The sequence below is a fragment of the Fusarium phalaenopsidis genome, assembly GCF_050370095.1.
Source record: "Fusarium phalaenopsidis strain FUZ10S chromosome Unknown contig_32276, whole genome shotgun sequence".
Classification (NCBI taxonomy): Eukaryota; Fungi; Ascomycota; class Sordariomycetes; order Hypocreales; family Nectriaceae; genus Fusarium; species Fusarium phalaenopsidis.
Window position 1 is genome coordinate 119,909 of NW_028145418.1, and position 16,831 is coordinate 136,739.

Here is a 16,831-nt window from a genome sequence, read left to right on the forward strand (position 1 = left end):
ATAATATTTTCTTAAAATCCTTAGGCCTTAAATTTAATCTACTTTGCTATAATAACTGGAGAGGGTGCGTTTGGCAATTGTCTCATGTGATTTTAGAACCGCGCTTGCACTTGCACTGCAAATTTAACCCCCCCGAGGAGAGAAATGTTACCTGACAACGGGCAAAATTATAAATACCTTGGCTTAAAGAATAGGGATGCTCATTTATCTGGCCTCTACGGGCCCTCTTATAGACAGACATCTCCACCAGAATCTTGGCGGAAATCAAATGGCTCTTATCTCTCCTCGTTATCATGGGTGAAAGGAATGTCTCGGATTCACCTACCTCATTGGGCAATTCTGTGCAGCCTTGATTCGGAACAAGATTAATCAACCCCGCAGACACTCTTCCACCTTGGATTATCGACTGTCCACCTTCACCTTCAGTCATCTCATATAAGGTATTATTTAAGCCGAATTACTCCAAAATGACCATATACGTCACCGATCTTACCGAAGCCGATATTCCTGGCGCAGTGAAAGCCGTGCAGTAAGTACCCAGCTCGAGCTGTCTTAACCAGCCTGAATTTCCCAGTTTGAAACAATTCAAGCCGAGCATAGCACCTCGACGTGATGCAAGTTGACACACTAGTAGACAGGCTTTTGCGGGAGATCCATACAATGTATGGGTATACGACCACACCAAGGTAGGCGGACGTTATTCTTTGCATTTCAACAACCCCTACAGCTTGCATTTGCTGCTCAGCCCGCCGTGGACCCAACATACCTCTTCAGGTGACGCCGTTGACTGATCGTTTGTCTCTCCAGTTTAACCCCGAGCGGAATTCTGTTTCTCTGGGGATCAGGATGCGGTGGGGCATGAGAAATGGAATTTTCCATGTTGCAAAAGAAGAGGGCAGCGACAAAGTGCTTGGTGTAGCTATGTGGCTACGTCCCCAACCGGCAGACCAATCTCCCACATGGAATGACTGGTTGGAGAGCTGGCGACTTTACTTTGGTCAAATTTGGATGAATCTTTACTATGGCAGGGGAGGCCTCAACGTAAAGGTAGCAGGACAGCCCCTCACTTGTCATACCAACATGCTAATCCGCGATGTAGCGATATTACATCTGGAAAGATGCCCAGGCCAAGGCTCAATCAGAGCTCTGGACAGAACCCCGAGGATACTACTTTCTCAATATTATGGTTGTCCTCCCAGAGGCACAAGGGAAGGGGGTTGGTGCTCAGATGATGAAGGCTGTTACGGATCAAGCCGATGCTGAGAATATGAAGTGTTATCTTGAGTCGAGCCGCGATGTTCCCAACGTGGCTATTTACGGCCGATGGGGATTCAAGTTTCAGAAGGATATGATTTGTAATGATGATGGAGATGCAATTAAGCTGTTTACCATGATTAGGGAGCCAAATGCAGAGCCTGGGAATGGGAGGTAGTCTTAACAGCACCAGGTATAATGACATTTTTAGTTTAGGATATGGGAGCATTAGAGCTCTCTTATTAGCGGTGGCCTTGCAAGCAACACCCACAAATCCCCAATATGGGTACACAAGATCCCATGATGCTTATCTACACTAACAGATACCGGCCTCGGAACCGACGCTTGCCGCTCATATTGTCATTGAACCCCCGAAGTGCGGGGTCCCGGCTTACCTCTATCAGTTAGCCGTTCGGACCCGAGGCCGGCCTTATAACCCCGCCTGTTTCTTGAACCAAGACTCGATATCTGTTTCTTCCTCCTTCATAAGCATATCAAGTTGTGGGAGAAGTTGTTATAACCCCTGCACGGACCAGCATCTACCAGCATTCAGGCGTTTCTTTCAAGTATGAATCACCGTTTCTCAACCTTGAATATAAGCAGCTGACAATCAGAAACAGAAGCAACAATGGCAGCCTACGAAGCGACAGTTACGTCGGCGAGAGCCAAGCGTGATGAGTCCCTCGCCAAGGTTGACCCCAAATTGGAAGGGATCCCAGACGAGTTGCCCCTCAACTCCCAGGGTCTTCCCAAGACCGTCTTGACCGAGCGTGAGATTGAAATCACCGAAAACTACTCCGTCACAGAGTTGCTTTCTCTTTTGCGAGAGCGAAAGATCAAGGTCGAGGAGGTCACAAGGGCTTTTTTGCGGAGAGCCGCGTTGGCCCAGGCTGCTGTACGCCCTATGCCTTGTCAACTTGTCACAAAGTGGATCTTATCGGCTAACGATTTTAGACTAACTGTCTGGTGGAACTCATGTGGGACGAGGCGATTGCCCGTGCTCAGCACCTTGATTCCTTGCCCGAGCCGAAAGGAATGCTCTTTGGTCTGCCGATCTCCACCAAGGAACACCATGGCATGGTGGGCGAGAATGTCACCACCAATGCATCATTTGTAGCCTGGATTGGCAAGCCCCATGGGTCTAACCTCCTCTATGACACTCTCTACGATGAAGGCTGTGTCTTTTATGCGCGAACCACTCAACCACAAACAATCATGCATCTGGAGACCATCAGTGTTATCTATGGGCGAACGGTCAACCCCTATAACCGCGACCTGACTTCTGGAGGAAGCAGTGGTGGTGAATCCGCTCTCTTGGGTATCCGTGGAAGTATCTTGGTAAGATGAATTTTACTCTGCTGAGAACTTCTCTGACGATGCTAGGGTGTTGGTGGTGATATTGGCGGTAGCATCCGCTGTCCTGCGGCGCATGTCGGAGTTTACGGTTTCAAGTATGCCATCCCGAAGTTACCGCTGATCACTTTATCTAACTTGTCTTTCTAGGCCGACTCTCAAGCGCATCTCAGTCATGGGCGGACGAGCACCCATGGCTGGCAAGGAGACCATTGCCTCAACCCCAGGCCCCATGACAGTCGACCGTGAAGCTCTCGAGCTGTTCATGAAGGCTGCCCTGGCATCCAAGCCTTGGAAGATTGACCCTTCTCTGACGGTCAAGGAATGGACCCCATACACCTTTACGAGACCTCTCAAGGTCGCTGTTATGTGGTGGGATGGCGTGGTCCAGCCTCATCCCCCCATGACCCGGGCCTTGACCGAGGTTGCTGAGGCATGTCGAAAGGCAGGCATGGAAGTTGTGGATTGGGATGCCGTGCCTCTCTTCCATGACAAGGCCTGGGATATCATCTCTGAGTTGTACTGGCCTGATGGTGGCGAGGAGGCTCTCAAGACTATGGAGGCTAGTGGAGAGCCTGTTCTGCCTTTGACAAAGTTCATCATCCAAGAGCAGCCGAAGGTTAAGAACCATACTCAACATGAGCTTTGGAAGGTAGGTGCCTATTTTCGACTGTCCAACTTTCGGCGCTAACATGTCTCAGCTTTGCACTGAGCGAGAGGACTACCGCGCTGCATACGCTCGTGCCTGGACAAACACGGGCAAAGACGGACAGGAAGTTGATGTTATCCTCTGCCCTCCCTCATTCGGAGCCGCTACACCCCACGATCAGTCACGCTACTGGGGATACACGGCTCAATGGAACCTCCTTGATTACCCCGCCGCGGTCTTCCCAGTTACCACCGTCGATCCTACCAAGGATCTCAAGAACACTAGCTACGTGCCCAAGAACGACCAAGACAAGTTTGTGTACGACATGTACAGCCCGGAGAAGTACAAGGATGCTCCCGTCAGCTTGCAAATTGTTGGCCGACGACAGTACGACGAGAAGGTCCTTGCTGCACTGAAGGAGATCGAACACGCTTTGGGTAGAAACTAGAGCATATTAGACAAGACTAAAATGTTGAGTTGTTTTTAATACACGGCATCATTTGCATGCGGCTCATTATCCCCTTTATGCTCGCTTACATGATAGCCCTGAGGAATAAGATTGTCTAGCCTAATCTAGAACTTTATGGTTATAGGTAAGTGCAGCCGAGTCCAAGATCAGGCTCTGCATGAGGCGTTTGAGGCCAGATAAGTGATGCAGGTGAGAATATAGAGTAAAACGATGGGTGCAATGTTGCCTTATGACACATAACCAGGCTTCAAATGTAATTCCCTCAAATCACAAGACTACAGTACATGGCCACCCCACGAATGGGTTGTGGTATATGGGGGGAGCTTGCATCGGGCAGAGGCAGGCTGCGCAGGATGGCATCTAGAGTTGCATACGCGAAACCAGGCAGCGAATAACAGACCAGATTCAGAAAAAGTGAGGCTCTGCAATGCTAATCCGCGTTCAGCTAATTGCCTCAAGCTGATAATGAGGAATCAGGCTCGGGAGTTGCAATCCGCCTTGAGTGAGAAATAACTATAAAGAGAGTCGTTTGACGCCCTTTAGTACAGACACTGCAAGTCCATCACCACACACGCACTTCTCCAAAACTCACACTCTCATTCACGGTACAAGATGAGCCTCTGCGAAGATTGTTGCAATGCCCTATTCGACAACCCCCGGAATGCCCAGACTTGCACCACCTGCTGCAACTTTCTGAGAGACACAGGCAACTACGCGGGTGAACGGGAGCTCGTCGACCAGATCCGAGAAAGGATGAGGGTCGTGCTTGGTGCTGCCCAGACTGTTCAAGAGCTGTTGTTTTTTGTTCAAAGAGTCCGTAGGAACCGTCGCTGTAAGTTCAGAGAAGCCATCTTTGGTGTGAGACGCCCCCGGCGAAGACCTGTTCTAATTTCCATCCAGAATTGACACACCTTCTCGGGTCTTCTGAAACCGCATATGCCACGCTTGGTGGTGTGATCCTTCAAATTTCGGGCATGGAGAAATTCCCAAGTGCCACTTGATGGATTGGTCTTAGGTTGCACTGGTATAGACCAGTTGATCGGTCTCTTCTGCAGAGAAATTGGAACTCTTTGTTTATATGACTCTGCCATTCTCAGCTAGATTTGACAATACTAGGAATGCAACAGGCATGGTATCGAGGACTGAATAATTCTACTCTGGCCTAAGTATGTACACCTGCTCAAGGAAGTCTTCGAGGTCCAACACTCTCCAAGGTCGGCTTCACCGGCAGAAACAGCCCAGTATCCTCGTCGATGTACAGCTTGTCGATAGTAGTCTCCCTCTTGAAACCACCGCCACCAGGGATCTGGAAGCGATGATAGGCAATGTACCACTCGTCAGTTCCAGGGATGTTGAGCACCGAGTTATGTCCCGTGCCGAGAATGCCAAGAGAGGCGTCCTTCTGCAGGATTACGCCTTGGTAGGTCCAGGGACCGATAGGGTTAGATGCCGTAGCATAGCCGACTCGGTAGTTCTCAGACCTGGTGTCATCGATCGAATATGTCAGGTGATATGTCCCGTCACGATAGTTGACAAAGAGACCCTCTCGGAAGTTGACGAGGCCTTCGAGTCTGTGCCAACTGGGCTTGAGAGAAACCATATCGTCACCTAGCTCGGCGACAATGGGTACGCCGTTGCCCCAGTAGATGTAGTACTTTCCAGACTCTGGGTCTTCGAAAGCAGCGGGATCGATGGATTGATTGCTGACAATCTCCTCATCCTTGGTGCCTTGGATCATTGCCTTTGACTGGGCCTTGAAGGGTCCTTCGGGATGGTCGGCGACAGCCACTCCAATACTCTTGTGGCCTTCTGAAACAGAAGGGTTGTTGCCACTATGATAGAAGTAGTACTTTCCATCTTTAGCTGCAAAGCCAGGTGCCCAGGCATTGCCGGTGGCCCAAGGGACGTTGCCATTCTCGCCGTCGAGGACCAGGAAAGGTTCTTCGCTTCTAGTCCAAGAGACGAGATCTTCAGATTTCCACCAGAAGAATTCGTTTCCACTCCATCCTTCAAAGCCATCAGTCGTGACGTAGAGGTAGTAGGTGTTGTTCACGACGGCAATGTTAGGGTCGGCCCAGAGGCCCGGTAGGACAGGGCTATCTCTTTTAACGAGAGCTCGGGAGAATGCCCCCTTGGCTGCAAGAAGAGCCAAGAGAGCACCCAAATTGGAACGAGACCAGAAATGCATAGCAAAGCAGTGAGGGAGGGGACTTGAAGGCACGAGAGTGGTGGTGAGCTGAATAACATCAAGATGGTCGGTTTACTTACAGCCATTTATACCACAACATCCTGACCCCGGCTTTCGCGGATCACTCCAGACTTGGAAAGTGACAGCCGATCAAAGAAGTTTCTCCGAAGTATAGAGTTGGCGATAGAATACGATTCGTGCGCAAAACAAATAAACACGCTACCCCGCGAGTAGACGTTGCATTGCGGGGATGGTCCGGGACTCCAGGTTAAGCGCTCAAGTCGTGATGTAGGATATTCTCATTAAATCCGTCTTTAAGAGCGCATGGGGGATCGATGGCCGGGTTCTAGCCTTATTCGGGCGGTTTGAGCATATTTGAGGCGTAATATCAGACGTCAGTCAGGCCAGTTGAGGTTTGGCTGGTTGTAGGACTCCTTGGAGGCTTTGAAGACGGTAAGGAATCATCATCGGTGCCCAGAATGTTGCCGTCTTGGCATGGTCCCATTGGAACGGCTACAGGAGCTGAGTTTGTGGCCACTTTGCTGTGAATCTAGTAGCATAATAACTTTGACTGATCTTGCGCGTGCTTTCATGAGAAAAGTCTCGGTTGGAAGAAGAACGTTGATTGATGAGGGAAGTTCATTTCTAAACGTGTCCAGCGGTATTTCTTCTCGATCCGTGACGGACGCCATCGAAGAAAAGCACAAAATATCGATCCATACTATGATCCGAGAATAAATAGTTATTCTGTTTCTGTAGAGTATTCCTAGTACCTAACAGCATTTATAATCCTCAGGAGCGGGTTTTGATCCGTGAAGCGGAGTCTCGGAATAACCTTGCAAGCGATCGATCTGATTGACTTGGCCACCAGCCTCAAATCAATGTCTCAGCTCTCGTCAATAGCAGGCTTTTGCGGACTTGGCCCCCAGTTAGCGGTCTAACCGTGCCCCGACGGACCCAGGCCAAGCGAGTTTACATTCCAGAGCCCCGTGTTTTCGCTGAGTAATGGGGGCAACCGGTTAAAAATCCTCCCGATTGTTTGGAACTTTTTGGTGCATCGTGAGGCTTCAACTTGGACTGAGGCTCGGCGACTTTTTAATGGCGATGAGAATAAAAATGGCAGGCAGCGGCTGTTTTTTTTGGTAGAAGTAGATAACTCACTAAGAACATCAAAAACATCAAAATGACGACAAAACGCACAATTCTCTTGACGGGCTGCTCCGATGGCAGTCTTGGCTCTGCCCTCGCCATCGCTCTGCACAAACGCGACTGGCGCGTCTTTGCCTCTGCGCGCAACCTTTCAAAATTGACGGCCGTGAAGAATGCAGGCATTGAATGCATCCAACTCGACGTTGGTTCCGAAGAGTCAATTGCTGCTGCCGTCGAACACGTCAAACAACTGACCGGCGGCTCTCTGGATGGGCTCATCAACAACGCCGGCACTGGTTACAGTACGCCCATTATCCACATCGACATCGACAAGGCTCACGACTTGTTCGAGCTCAACGTCTTTTCTATCATTCGAGTCACTCGGGCGTTCTTACCTTTACTGCTCAAGTCGGACCGGAACCCCATCATCGCCAACAACACCTCAGGGTCAAGTCTTCTCGGCTGCGCATTGCCTTTCCAGGGAGCATATGGCGCTTCCAAAGCTGCTGCAACCAGCATAACTGAAAGTCTGCGCATTGAGCTAGATCCTTTTGGCATCCGTGTTATCAACCTCTTGACTGGTGGCGTCAAGTCAACTTTTCACGATAATTCACCCCATCCTGTGCTTCCTGCAGACTCGATATACAACCTCGCCAAGGAAGACATCGAGGCTACAATGTCCGGAAAAGAGAAAGGCATCGTCAAGCCCGATGCAATGACGTGGGCGAATCAGGTTGCCGGAGACATTAGCCAGCGCAAACCACCGTACCTGGTCTCGAGGGGAGGTAAGGCGGGCACAGCTCGACTCGCCACGCTACTTCCCATTGGGTTGACGGATGGTACCATGAAGAAGATGGCGGGTATAGACGTGCTTGAGAAGAAGATTCAAGAGAAGGGTGGGTTGGAAAAGATTAAGCAGTCTTGAGCCAGCAACTCGGTGCTATCCCGGCGGAGCTTTAGCTTCTGTCCCTGGTGTATACTCGTTTAAATGCTTGGAGGATATCCATTTCGCTTTCGCAATATTGTTTAGATGAGCAGTAGTGTCATTCGAATTCTTAGTTAGCTCAACACATGCATTTTCTTGTCCTGGGCGTATCTTTTACCACATCTTTGAGTTAAGATTTCGGTCGCTTTAGCCCTGAGATTCCAGCTATTTCTGGGGATAGATCCAAAGCTAGGAACGAGGGAAGGATATTGTAGGATGAATTCCAAACCTCCAAACATCCTGTGGGGTACCTCATTTATTGCCAAGGTGTTCCAAGGTCGCGCCGTAATGCCACCCTGTGCAACCTGCGAACCATCCGTTGATTGGCTGTCCTTGCTTTTTCAAGGCGACTAGACACCTCAATAGTCCAAGCCACCAGGCTAATAACTGGCCAGAAACGCGATAAAATGGACTCAGCCCCTCGTGACATTTCGCGCTGCGATTGTTGGCCTCGCACTTTGTCTGGCGGCCTCTGTCGCTCTTCAGAGACCTCATGGCTGATCCTCTGAGTATCGCCGCGTCTGTTGTTGGCCTGGTGGCCGCTGCGGGCAAGATCTATGGCGTCCTGTCCAATTTCGTTTCAACAGCTGCAGAGGCGCCCAGCTCCGCAGCCTCGGTACTTGAAACAGTCGAACAGATGAAGCTGACGCTGTCGTCGGTGCAATCCCTCATCGACTCAATCGAGAGTCTTGACCCCTCTCGCAAAGCTTTGATTCAGTTGGACCATCTTTCGATCGTCATAACTCATTCTGTCCTGACAATCTCGGAGCTGGAGTCCATTGTTTGTCCGAAAGATGGGTTGATGCACCGCCTTCGATGGGCATGGAGTGAGAAGAGAGTCATGGGCCTCTTGCCGAGACTCGAATCTCAAAAGAGCTCGCTATCGTTGATGGTGGCAGTTTTGCAGAGGTTCGGCATTCTCATAGACCATATTGGATGTCACTGACTTGAGTTACCGTACAGTAAATCTGAGTTGGAGGCTCGCACCAGCCATACCACGCTTCTTTCCAAAGTGGACGAAGTCTTGAAGCAGAATGAAGCACTCGCACATCGCTTACAGCGTCTCGAAGGCAATCTTTTGTCTGATAGCCGCTCAGTCAAATTCTTTGATGATGCATCATCCATAATCTCCAAGAGACTGTCTTTTCTGAGCGTGAGAAGTGTTGACTCCTCCTCCTCCTCCATCTCATCGGCATCACAGAAGAGACAGTCCATCACTATCACGAGTCCCTCCATCGTCGCGAGGAATGACTTTGAGCTAGCGCTTGAAAGGTCTAGAGTATATAACCGTACCCAGTTGAACGAATCCGATGTTTCGTTTACATCATCCACAGCGCCGAGTGCTGCTTGGAGTATGCTTTCGGGCTTGAGTTTGAACGACATATCCATAGTATCGGCTTTCCGGCTTCCGATCACTCTCGACGACATTGACCTCTTGGCGCCTGGGTCAACATTTTCCATATTGCTGACGGAGCAGCTAACTTCTGCTACTATGACGACTTCTACCACTGTGGAGGCGGAGCCTAGAAGAGACGATGCCCAAACACCAACCCAAGCAAGACCGAGGCCGACAAGGAGGCCGACTGGTGAGCGTAACAGAGGCTCAACACGACTAGTCGCCTCCGCCTTGAGGGGGTACCATGCCAAAAGAGCTATTAAGTGAGTCTCCAAATGGAGCTTGTCGCCGTTGCTAACATACAACCCTAGAATCGTGGTCATCGGCGATGATAATTCTATGAAGAATACAATACTTCAGACCTACGCGTATCCTAGAGGTGCCACCTCGCGCGAGTATACGCCAAAGACGTTTGAGAATTTTGTTGTAGAAGTCAAGTAAGTGCTCATAGTCTACTCAAACTCACCTCCTATCAAGCCATTAACCCAAAGCAGAGTCAATAGCCATTTGACACGTCTGGCACTCTACGATACGACCGGCCAAGAGAAGTACACGCGGCTTCGAGTTTTAAGCTACCAATCAACTAGCATATTTCTTGTCCTTTCACGGAAGACGACGTCGGGCGCTGAACTGGAAGAGGTCGAGTACAAATGGATCCCCGAGATTATTCAGCACTGTCCTGGAACCCCTTACCTCATCGTGGGGACATACAAGAACAAGCCTGGAGTGGAAGTCTTGCCCGATAACTCAATTGAGGGTGGTCGGGTTGCCGAAAGAGCTGGGGCCATCGGCTATACTGAATGTGATGTGGAAGATCCGACAAGTGTCAGTGCGACATTTGGCCAGGTGAGAACATGCTTCAGCCTTGGGAGTTTCTAACTAACATTGGAAATAGGCCATTGCAAAAGCACTAGGACTTGATAAACCCTCAGGCAGACTAAGGGACTCACTACGACGACGGTCCTTGAAGCCGTTGATTGAAACCGAACAGTTTGATGTGGAGTGACAAGACTGAGCACGCGTGTAATTTCTACCTGATAGCTGAGCATTATTCAGGACAATGTTTTGCCGTTCCTGTGATGTCTGTGGAGAATGGACGGGCACACTTGGGGACTTTGGACACTGAAAGTACTTGATACGCACACTTCATCACTCACAAAACAAGATCATTGGGACATTCAAGTATAGCATCAAAATCGTTGGAGAATCTAAAAGTCCTGATTCAAGCAAGTACCTAAATCGCAACAGATAGTCTTCCTTTCCCCGCCACCGCTTAGTTGATGATAATGTTGAGCTCAAGATCATTGCCCTGCGAAACCTTGTACTCAGTAGCAATGGTCCTGCGGTCAATGTTGAGAATCGACTGCGAGGTACGCTGAGACTCCCTAGAGCGGGTCCTGTCGGAGGCGTTGCCGTAGTACTCGGGCAGGGCCTTGACGCAGGTGACGTCGTCGGCGAGGCCGGTGACGGTGTCGACCCAGGGCTTGTAGTTGTGGACACCCATGGCGATGAAGAAGGCCTCCTTGCCCTGCTCCGTCTTGAAGCGGAGCATGCCCGAGGTGCCGCTGTCGCCCATGGTCAGGGTGAGGACGCCGTTGTGCTCGCTCCACTCAGCGCCCTTGGCGTAGTGCCAGCAGCCCTTCTCCACGATGTGGAAGTAGGCGTTGGTGTTGGTCTGGTAGACGCGGACCTTGATAGTGTAAGGCATTCTGGGAAGGTGTTAGTGAAGGGTCTTGAGTGTGATGTTGGAGGACGAACTTGAGTGTGTTTCTCGAAGCTTGTGTAGTAGAGAAGTGGTTGTAGTTGTGAAAGGCGTAGTGAAGTTGCTTGTGATGATCTGAAGGAGAGAACTGTCGAGGATACGGGGTCTTTTATAGTTGTAGAGGATCAGTTTTCGACTAGATCAGGACGAGCCCGACGGCCCAAGATGCGAATACGGGGACTCAAGACGCGTCAGCAAAGAGGAGAGGATCAAGTATGTCTCAACAATGGTCTCTGCCACTTGGCAAGATCACCGTGTCCATTGACGACGATTCACATGCGTGGTCTGTATACTCTGGCTCATTGGTTACAAGACCCTGCACCATAGGCGGCGGTCAATGTCTTGCGATGCAATGCAACATGGGGTCTTTTGTCTGAGTTGCCCTTGTATGTGAAGCTGGGCAGCGGGGGCACAAATGCGCTCACTTGAGGGGTTGAGCTTCATGTCACCGATTTGTCTCGGATAGCATATCCAGTCTTGTCTATTTGAAGACACCAGTCCATCATGTCGAAATGATGGAGTAGATGCCTACCGTGGCTACCAAGAAAGGAGTATCTACCTAGTCTAGACTTGTGAAGTTGATACCCGTCACCCTACGGGTGAATCTTTACCGCTTTGAGTGTGCATGAAGAAGCTGGTCCGAGTTCTGCGGAACTCGGTACTATCGAACTGTGTTCCAGCCTAGAGTAGCTGCATAAAATGATTCACCCAGGGTGAGACATATTAACACGGGCTGCACCACCTTTGTAGCCCAACACATAAGGGTCGTGCGGGGTTGACCTGCCGATAGTTCCTGATGCTTGGAATCATCCAAGTCTTGGTCAAAAATGAGGTTCGAATTACGCATAGTTTCCTTGTGGTCCGCATTCTCTTGGCTCTCATCAAATAGTCCTCAGCGCCTCGACGGCAACTTTATCAAGTCACCTCTATACCGTAAGAGAGCGTGAACTTGTCCATGGAGGGGAATCCTTTGCTAAGCCATGTTTCTGTAACCGCCCAAGAGTTTACCTAGTGCAGGGACTCATTGGACGATCAATTGAGGGGTAATGCATGCAATCTCGCCAAATAGCTGCTGTCTAGGCCCTTTGAACACAGCGGGCAAGACATACATATTTCAGCTCGCCACAAGTTCTCAACTCGGTCAGCCACATGAGTCGTGCCACCTCAGCCAATCGGTCCCGCACATTGAACTGCCAAGTTGTGTCCTTGACGAGACAAGTTGTCACGCCACGGCGTCAGTTCGGTCTGCATTCAACTGAGGAGTCATGCCTTTCGAAGAAGACAACGCAAAATTTGCTTCTCAGTTGACCAACGAAAGCCCAGTTTCTCCATACCGGCACCGACCGTCAAGTTCCGGCCCCTGCGCGTGTTGAAGACTGGAGATCTGATTCGATTTGATGAAACATGGCTGCGATGCTAAGCGCTCTTTGACGACTCAGATCCCCTGGATCAAAGATCGACAAAGAAGTAGTCATAAAATACTGAATAATGGGCTGAGATCTGTCTAGTTGATGTCTGACTTCCCCGCAACTGCCTCCGACTGCCGAAGCTACTGCCAGGGTCTGCATGGGATGGCGGGTCATCATGAGAACAAGTCAAAGAAGCAAAAGCAATACGAGTACTGCAAAGGGCTGAGATGAAAGTCTAGTAAAAAAAATTGGGCTGAGGTACAAACGCTGTTTTTGTCCGGCCAAACGTTGGGCTGGTCAGGGGAAGGGATTAGCTACGGGCCTCGTTAACGGGAGCTTGTCCCAAATATTGTCGGAATACAGCTTTGCATGTTGTGATGTCACCATGCCTTGTGCACAAGCGGCATGATTTCATTAAACAACAGTCTATATGACTACCCTCACCTAGCGGCAGAGGAAAAGAAAGAAGGTATACGTTTAGCAAGCTATCTATCAAGGCATAAGCAGACATAGAGATTTCCTTGTCAGAGCAGGGATATTTAATTTGCAAAGCCCAGGTACGTCGTCACCCTCCGTAATGCCTGGTTTTCACCCTCCATCGTACCAGTGACCTTCTTGTCAACCCACCCATTCGTCCATCCACCCGCCAAGTCAATGAGCCAAGCGTCATTGTTCGGATCAATCACCACATTCTCTGCCTTGCTGTCATCCTAGAAGAGACCGAAGCTGTGTAAAAACCCCATGGTCTCACTTATCTGAAGCAGCCATTTCGGCCTCAACTTCTTCGGCACGCTATTTAGACGTATCTCACTGAGTGTGCCTCCATAGGGTCCTGGCTCAACAAAGTCGCGTAAGAATCCAATTACGGCCCCCGAGTCGGCATGTACTATAAACCCCCTGAGCTCTGGAATCCGTATCTGGATTCCAGCTTTGATGCAAGCTTGGTGTATCTTGTGATGGATCTCAACCTCCTTGTCAAGGTCGGAGTGATTGACCCCACTTGCAAAAGCCTTGCAAAATAGAATTTGGGACACAATTTGCGCTTTCGCGGTGCTAAAAAAAACACCCCCAAGGTATTCCTCTTCGATCATGATATCTTTTGATGAGTACCTGGGAAGTGAGAGGCAGGCTGGGGGCTCGTAGGTGAAATTTGGATCTGGCACGTATTCTTTACGAACATACGCCGCCTCCTTTGGTGAGATGTGAAAGATGACTACTTTCCCGTCTATAGTCTGTAGGCGAAAGTCGAATTCTTTCGGGTAGAGGGTAGAATGTAGGTCTGTGGGAGGAAAGTAGGGAACCGTCAAGGGCGGCGCGATCTTCGCAAAAGGAACGGCTCCAATCTCCATGATGGACATGGCTATGTCATCGACGAGAAGCGCATATTAGTCCATATCGTCCATCGCAATATCAGCAGCCTCGGCCAAGCCAAGAATGAATTGGTCCTCAAAGTGCCCTTCCTCATTTTCGCCTCTGTTCTCTCCCTCAAGAGAGCTGGCAAAGACAGAGAGTGTGATCTTTTTGCCATTTAATTCGAACCTGATATCAGCCCTGTCGTCGAAATCGACGTATTCTCCGGCATTGATGCCTCCGGCGATGAACTCGGAAAATTCCAAGAAAGGTAGTTCGCCATTCATGGCGCAGGAGATGGCTGAGATATGGTGAACGAGAGATGATGCAATCGCGAAGTGGAAAATGTTGGAGTAGCGCGCGCCAGCCTTTTACGACTACACTTGAGAGTTTTAGAAAAAGCTAATTAGCTTGTGCGGGAACTGACTTTGTGACTCCCCGTACTCTCGCCGGCTTCATTGCTTTTTACCCTGTAGGATCGAAGTAAACAAGTAGCGACAGCGGATAATGCGAGGTTTACAGTTTAAAATGAGGAATAGTTCAAGCCCGTATTCCCTCGAATAGTCACCCACTATGTGATATTGAAACCGTCATGGGATTATGCGGCGCAACGAAGGAATGAGTCCAAGCACCCGAACATCTTGAGGACTGCTTTTCAGCCTTTCAACATGCCGTATCCATGTCACCTAAGAGGTATACCAAAACCGCCTTGTTGCATGATTACTCTCTCAGTAACCCAAGATCTTGTTCACCTCAGGCACGAGGCCCTCCTTCCCTTTGGTCGCCCCCGATGTGTTCAAAGGGCTCAATCCCATTGCAAGCCTGCCAGAGTCACTCAAAATATCTTTAGTGCTTCCCCTATCCGCAAACTCAGACTCTCCGCCGCCACCAGGGAAGTCAGGCGGAGGGACTCCCTTCAGGAAGGCATCCCGCTGCTGCGCGACGTATTGCTGCGCGACGTTAGCTCGAAGTTCTTCTCGAACAAGGCTCAAGCATCTTACTGCGTTGCTAGCTGTTAGTGGGACCGATGGAATGTAGAAGACGCAGGCGTCGACGTTTCCTGTGTTCTCGCTCTCCGTGCCGTGGATAGTGTCGGCGCTCCAGAACACTGAAGATGTTAGCATGATGTTGTTTCGACCTCATGGGAACTTACCAGTGTCACCGGGCTCCACAGTTGGATAAGGTATCATGGTTTCACTCAACAGTAGATGGGGGTGATGGTCAGGGTTATGCTCTTGCGCGGTTCCAGGATTCGCGCCGTGAAGAAAGACATTTCCATCGTCGTCGTCAAGTGAGAACTTCCACCCGTTGAGTGAACCCTTTTGAGTGGGCTTGAAGAACGGGCGGAGCATCCAATATGCCGTCGATGGCTGCAAGATGGGGTGAACAACCAGAGTTCCTGATTTGATCAGCCATTATTCGGCGTATAGAGGTTTGTCAACTCACCTTCATTAGGTCCATGTCGAGACAGCCCAAGCCAGCTTTGGAACGTGCGGAACACAGAGCAACCTCCTGGGCCATCATACATGTTCATATTGGCGTCGAGTCGACCGGTGAGATCCCACGGGTCATACTCTTGCCACTTTTCACGGTTAATGATATGTTTCATTAGTGAAGAGCTTTATCTTACCTTTCCTTGGAATATTTTGCGATAAACATGGTTGTAAGCCTTGTCCTCCCATCGTTCCACGCCTCCACCATCAACGTGTGGCGAAAGCGCAAATTGTTTATCACCAGGAGGACGAATCTGGACTCGATCGCAATAGGAAAGAGGAGTGCTAAGGTCAACTATCATCAGCCGAGTTAGCTTCTGCGGGCGAAGATATCAGAACAAGACTACTAACTTTTCTGATCCGCATCGGCGTGGTAAAACCGATTCATCCACGATTGTGTGGCCAGCATGCTTGGATGCGACCTCGCCTTGACCTGGGATGGACTCCAGTACGACTCGTAAACGACCTGGTTCGTGTTAAAAGTGCGATATGTCACGGAGGTAAAGCATCACTGACCTTTTGGTCGGCATCTGACGGGAAACCCTTGAATGAATGCTTGGAAAAATACTGGCGGACGTCGCTGAGGAGTGCCTCTGTCGTGTTCTTGGGCACAACGCCCCTGATAACAGCAACACCAGTTCGTCGGACAGCACCAATGCTGGCCGAGGAGACATTGCTAGTCTGAATGTCGGAGAATTGAATCTGAGGAATGATCTGTTCGAGTTAGCACAACGACATACCATCCTGGGAAAATGCATCATCTTTCACAACGTACAGATTCGCGCTTTTTCGCGACTTCTTCAGTTCGAACTTTGAGAACCTCTACCAGATCATCCCATGATTTCTGGATTTGCTCTTCAAATCCAGCGGTGAGGTTCGCCTTGAGGTCTCGGAATTGTTCGGGTAGGGGTTCGGCTTTTCGACCAGAGAAGGAGGTGAAAACAGACGATATGTCACCCTCTTTCTTATCCTTTCTACTGAATGGAACAGCATCAGTTGCCATGCGCCGCTTAGTGGCCATGGCTCCTGCACATTTCCCAGCAAGAAATGTTGGGCACTTGAGGCACTTTGATGCCACGGATCTGCTTGTAAGGAGTGTCATGGCGTCGCTTCGTCGTCTAGGTCACTGGCGTATAGGGATGCGGGTGTTTGCTCATTCTCGATGAAGAGTTTCCTTCCATGTTGCTTTTATAATTAACAACACTGCTTATAGACAGCAAGTTGGCTGAAGTAGCCGAGATGGAAGTTTGAGGTAGTGCTAGCGCGGTATTACCCAAATCAGTAATTCCGGAGCTCCCGCTTTACACGGGAAAGCCGCTGTGCCACCCGAACTAGTAAAACCAATCTGTTTCTAATGCGATATTTCAGTTGATC

General features: G+C 49.9%; 7 protein-coding genes across 7 annotated transcripts; 4 read left to right on the top strand and 3 right to left on the bottom strand.

Moving 5' to 3' along the window:
- Positions 1 to 467: 467 nt before the first annotated feature.
- Positions 468 to 1,432, top strand: LRP88_00328 (acyl-CoA N-acyltransferase; the record flags this gene model as incomplete). The annotated part of the gene is made up of 3 exons (XM_083237044.1): positions 468 to 529; positions 635 to 686; positions 1,100 to 1,432. 3 exons carry the CDS (start codon positions 468 to 470, stop codon positions 1,430 to 1,432), a joined length of 447 nt encoding a protein of 148 aa, XP_083106935.1.
- Positions 1,433 to 1,882: 450 nt separating this feature from the next.
- On the top strand, positions 1,883 to 3,704 carry LRP88_00329 (amidase signature domain-containing protein; the record flags this gene model as incomplete). Its single annotated transcript, XM_083237045.1, has 5 exons — positions 1,883 to 2,149; positions 2,209 to 2,490; positions 2,638 to 2,705; positions 2,758 to 3,259; positions 3,309 to 3,704. 5 exons carry the CDS (start codon positions 1,883 to 1,885, stop codon positions 3,702 to 3,704), a joined length of 1,515 nt encoding a protein of 504 aa, XP_083106936.1.
- Positions 3,705 to 4,905: 1,201 nt separating this feature from the next.
- LRP88_00330 (glycosyl hydrolase) lies at positions 4,906 to 5,913 on the bottom strand (the record flags this gene model as incomplete). Its single annotated transcript, XM_083237046.1, has 1 exon — positions 4,906 to 5,913. One exon carries the CDS (start codon positions 5,911 to 5,913, stop codon positions 4,906 to 4,908), a length of 1,008 nt encoding a protein of 335 aa, XP_083106937.1.
- A 1,183-nt stretch (positions 5,914 to 7,096) lies between these two features.
- LRP88_00331 (SDR family oxidoreductase) lies at positions 7,097 to 7,987 on the top strand (the record flags this gene model as incomplete). Its single annotated transcript, XM_083237047.1, has 1 exon — positions 7,097 to 7,987. The coding sequence occupies one exon, from the start codon at positions 7,097 to 7,099 to the stop codon at positions 7,985 to 7,987; it is 891 nt and encodes a 296-aa protein (XP_083106938.1).
- Positions 7,988 to 9,674: 1,687 nt separating this feature from the next.
- On the top strand, positions 9,675 to 10,449 carry LRP88_00332 (uncharacterized protein; the record flags this gene model as incomplete). Its single annotated transcript, XM_083237048.1, has 4 exons — positions 9,675 to 9,706; positions 9,755 to 9,880; positions 9,938 to 10,289; positions 10,339 to 10,449. 4 exons carry the CDS (start codon positions 9,675 to 9,677, stop codon positions 10,447 to 10,449), a joined length of 621 nt encoding a protein of 206 aa, XP_083106939.1.
- A 267-nt stretch (positions 10,450 to 10,716) lies between these two features.
- On the bottom strand, positions 10,717 to 11,151 carry LRP88_00333 (fungal fruit body lectin; the record flags this gene model as incomplete). Its single annotated transcript, XM_083237049.1, has 1 exon — positions 10,717 to 11,151. The coding sequence occupies one exon, from the start codon at positions 11,149 to 11,151 to the stop codon at positions 10,717 to 10,719; it is 435 nt and encodes a 144-aa protein (XP_083106940.1).
- A 2,848-nt stretch (positions 11,152 to 13,999) lies between these two features.
- On the bottom strand, positions 14,000 to 16,559 carry LRP88_00334 (DUF1479 domain-containing protein; the record flags this gene model as incomplete). Its single annotated transcript, XM_083237050.1, has 9 exons — positions 14,000 to 14,265; positions 14,701 to 14,914; positions 14,966 to 15,072; positions 15,127 to 15,363; positions 15,411 to 15,546; positions 15,595 to 15,752; positions 15,809 to 15,923; positions 15,974 to 16,171; positions 16,233 to 16,559. 9 exons carry the CDS (start codon positions 16,557 to 16,559, stop codon positions 14,000 to 14,002), a joined length of 1,758 nt encoding a protein of 585 aa, XP_083106941.1.
- Between the last annotated feature and the right edge of the window lie 272 nt (positions 16,560 to 16,831).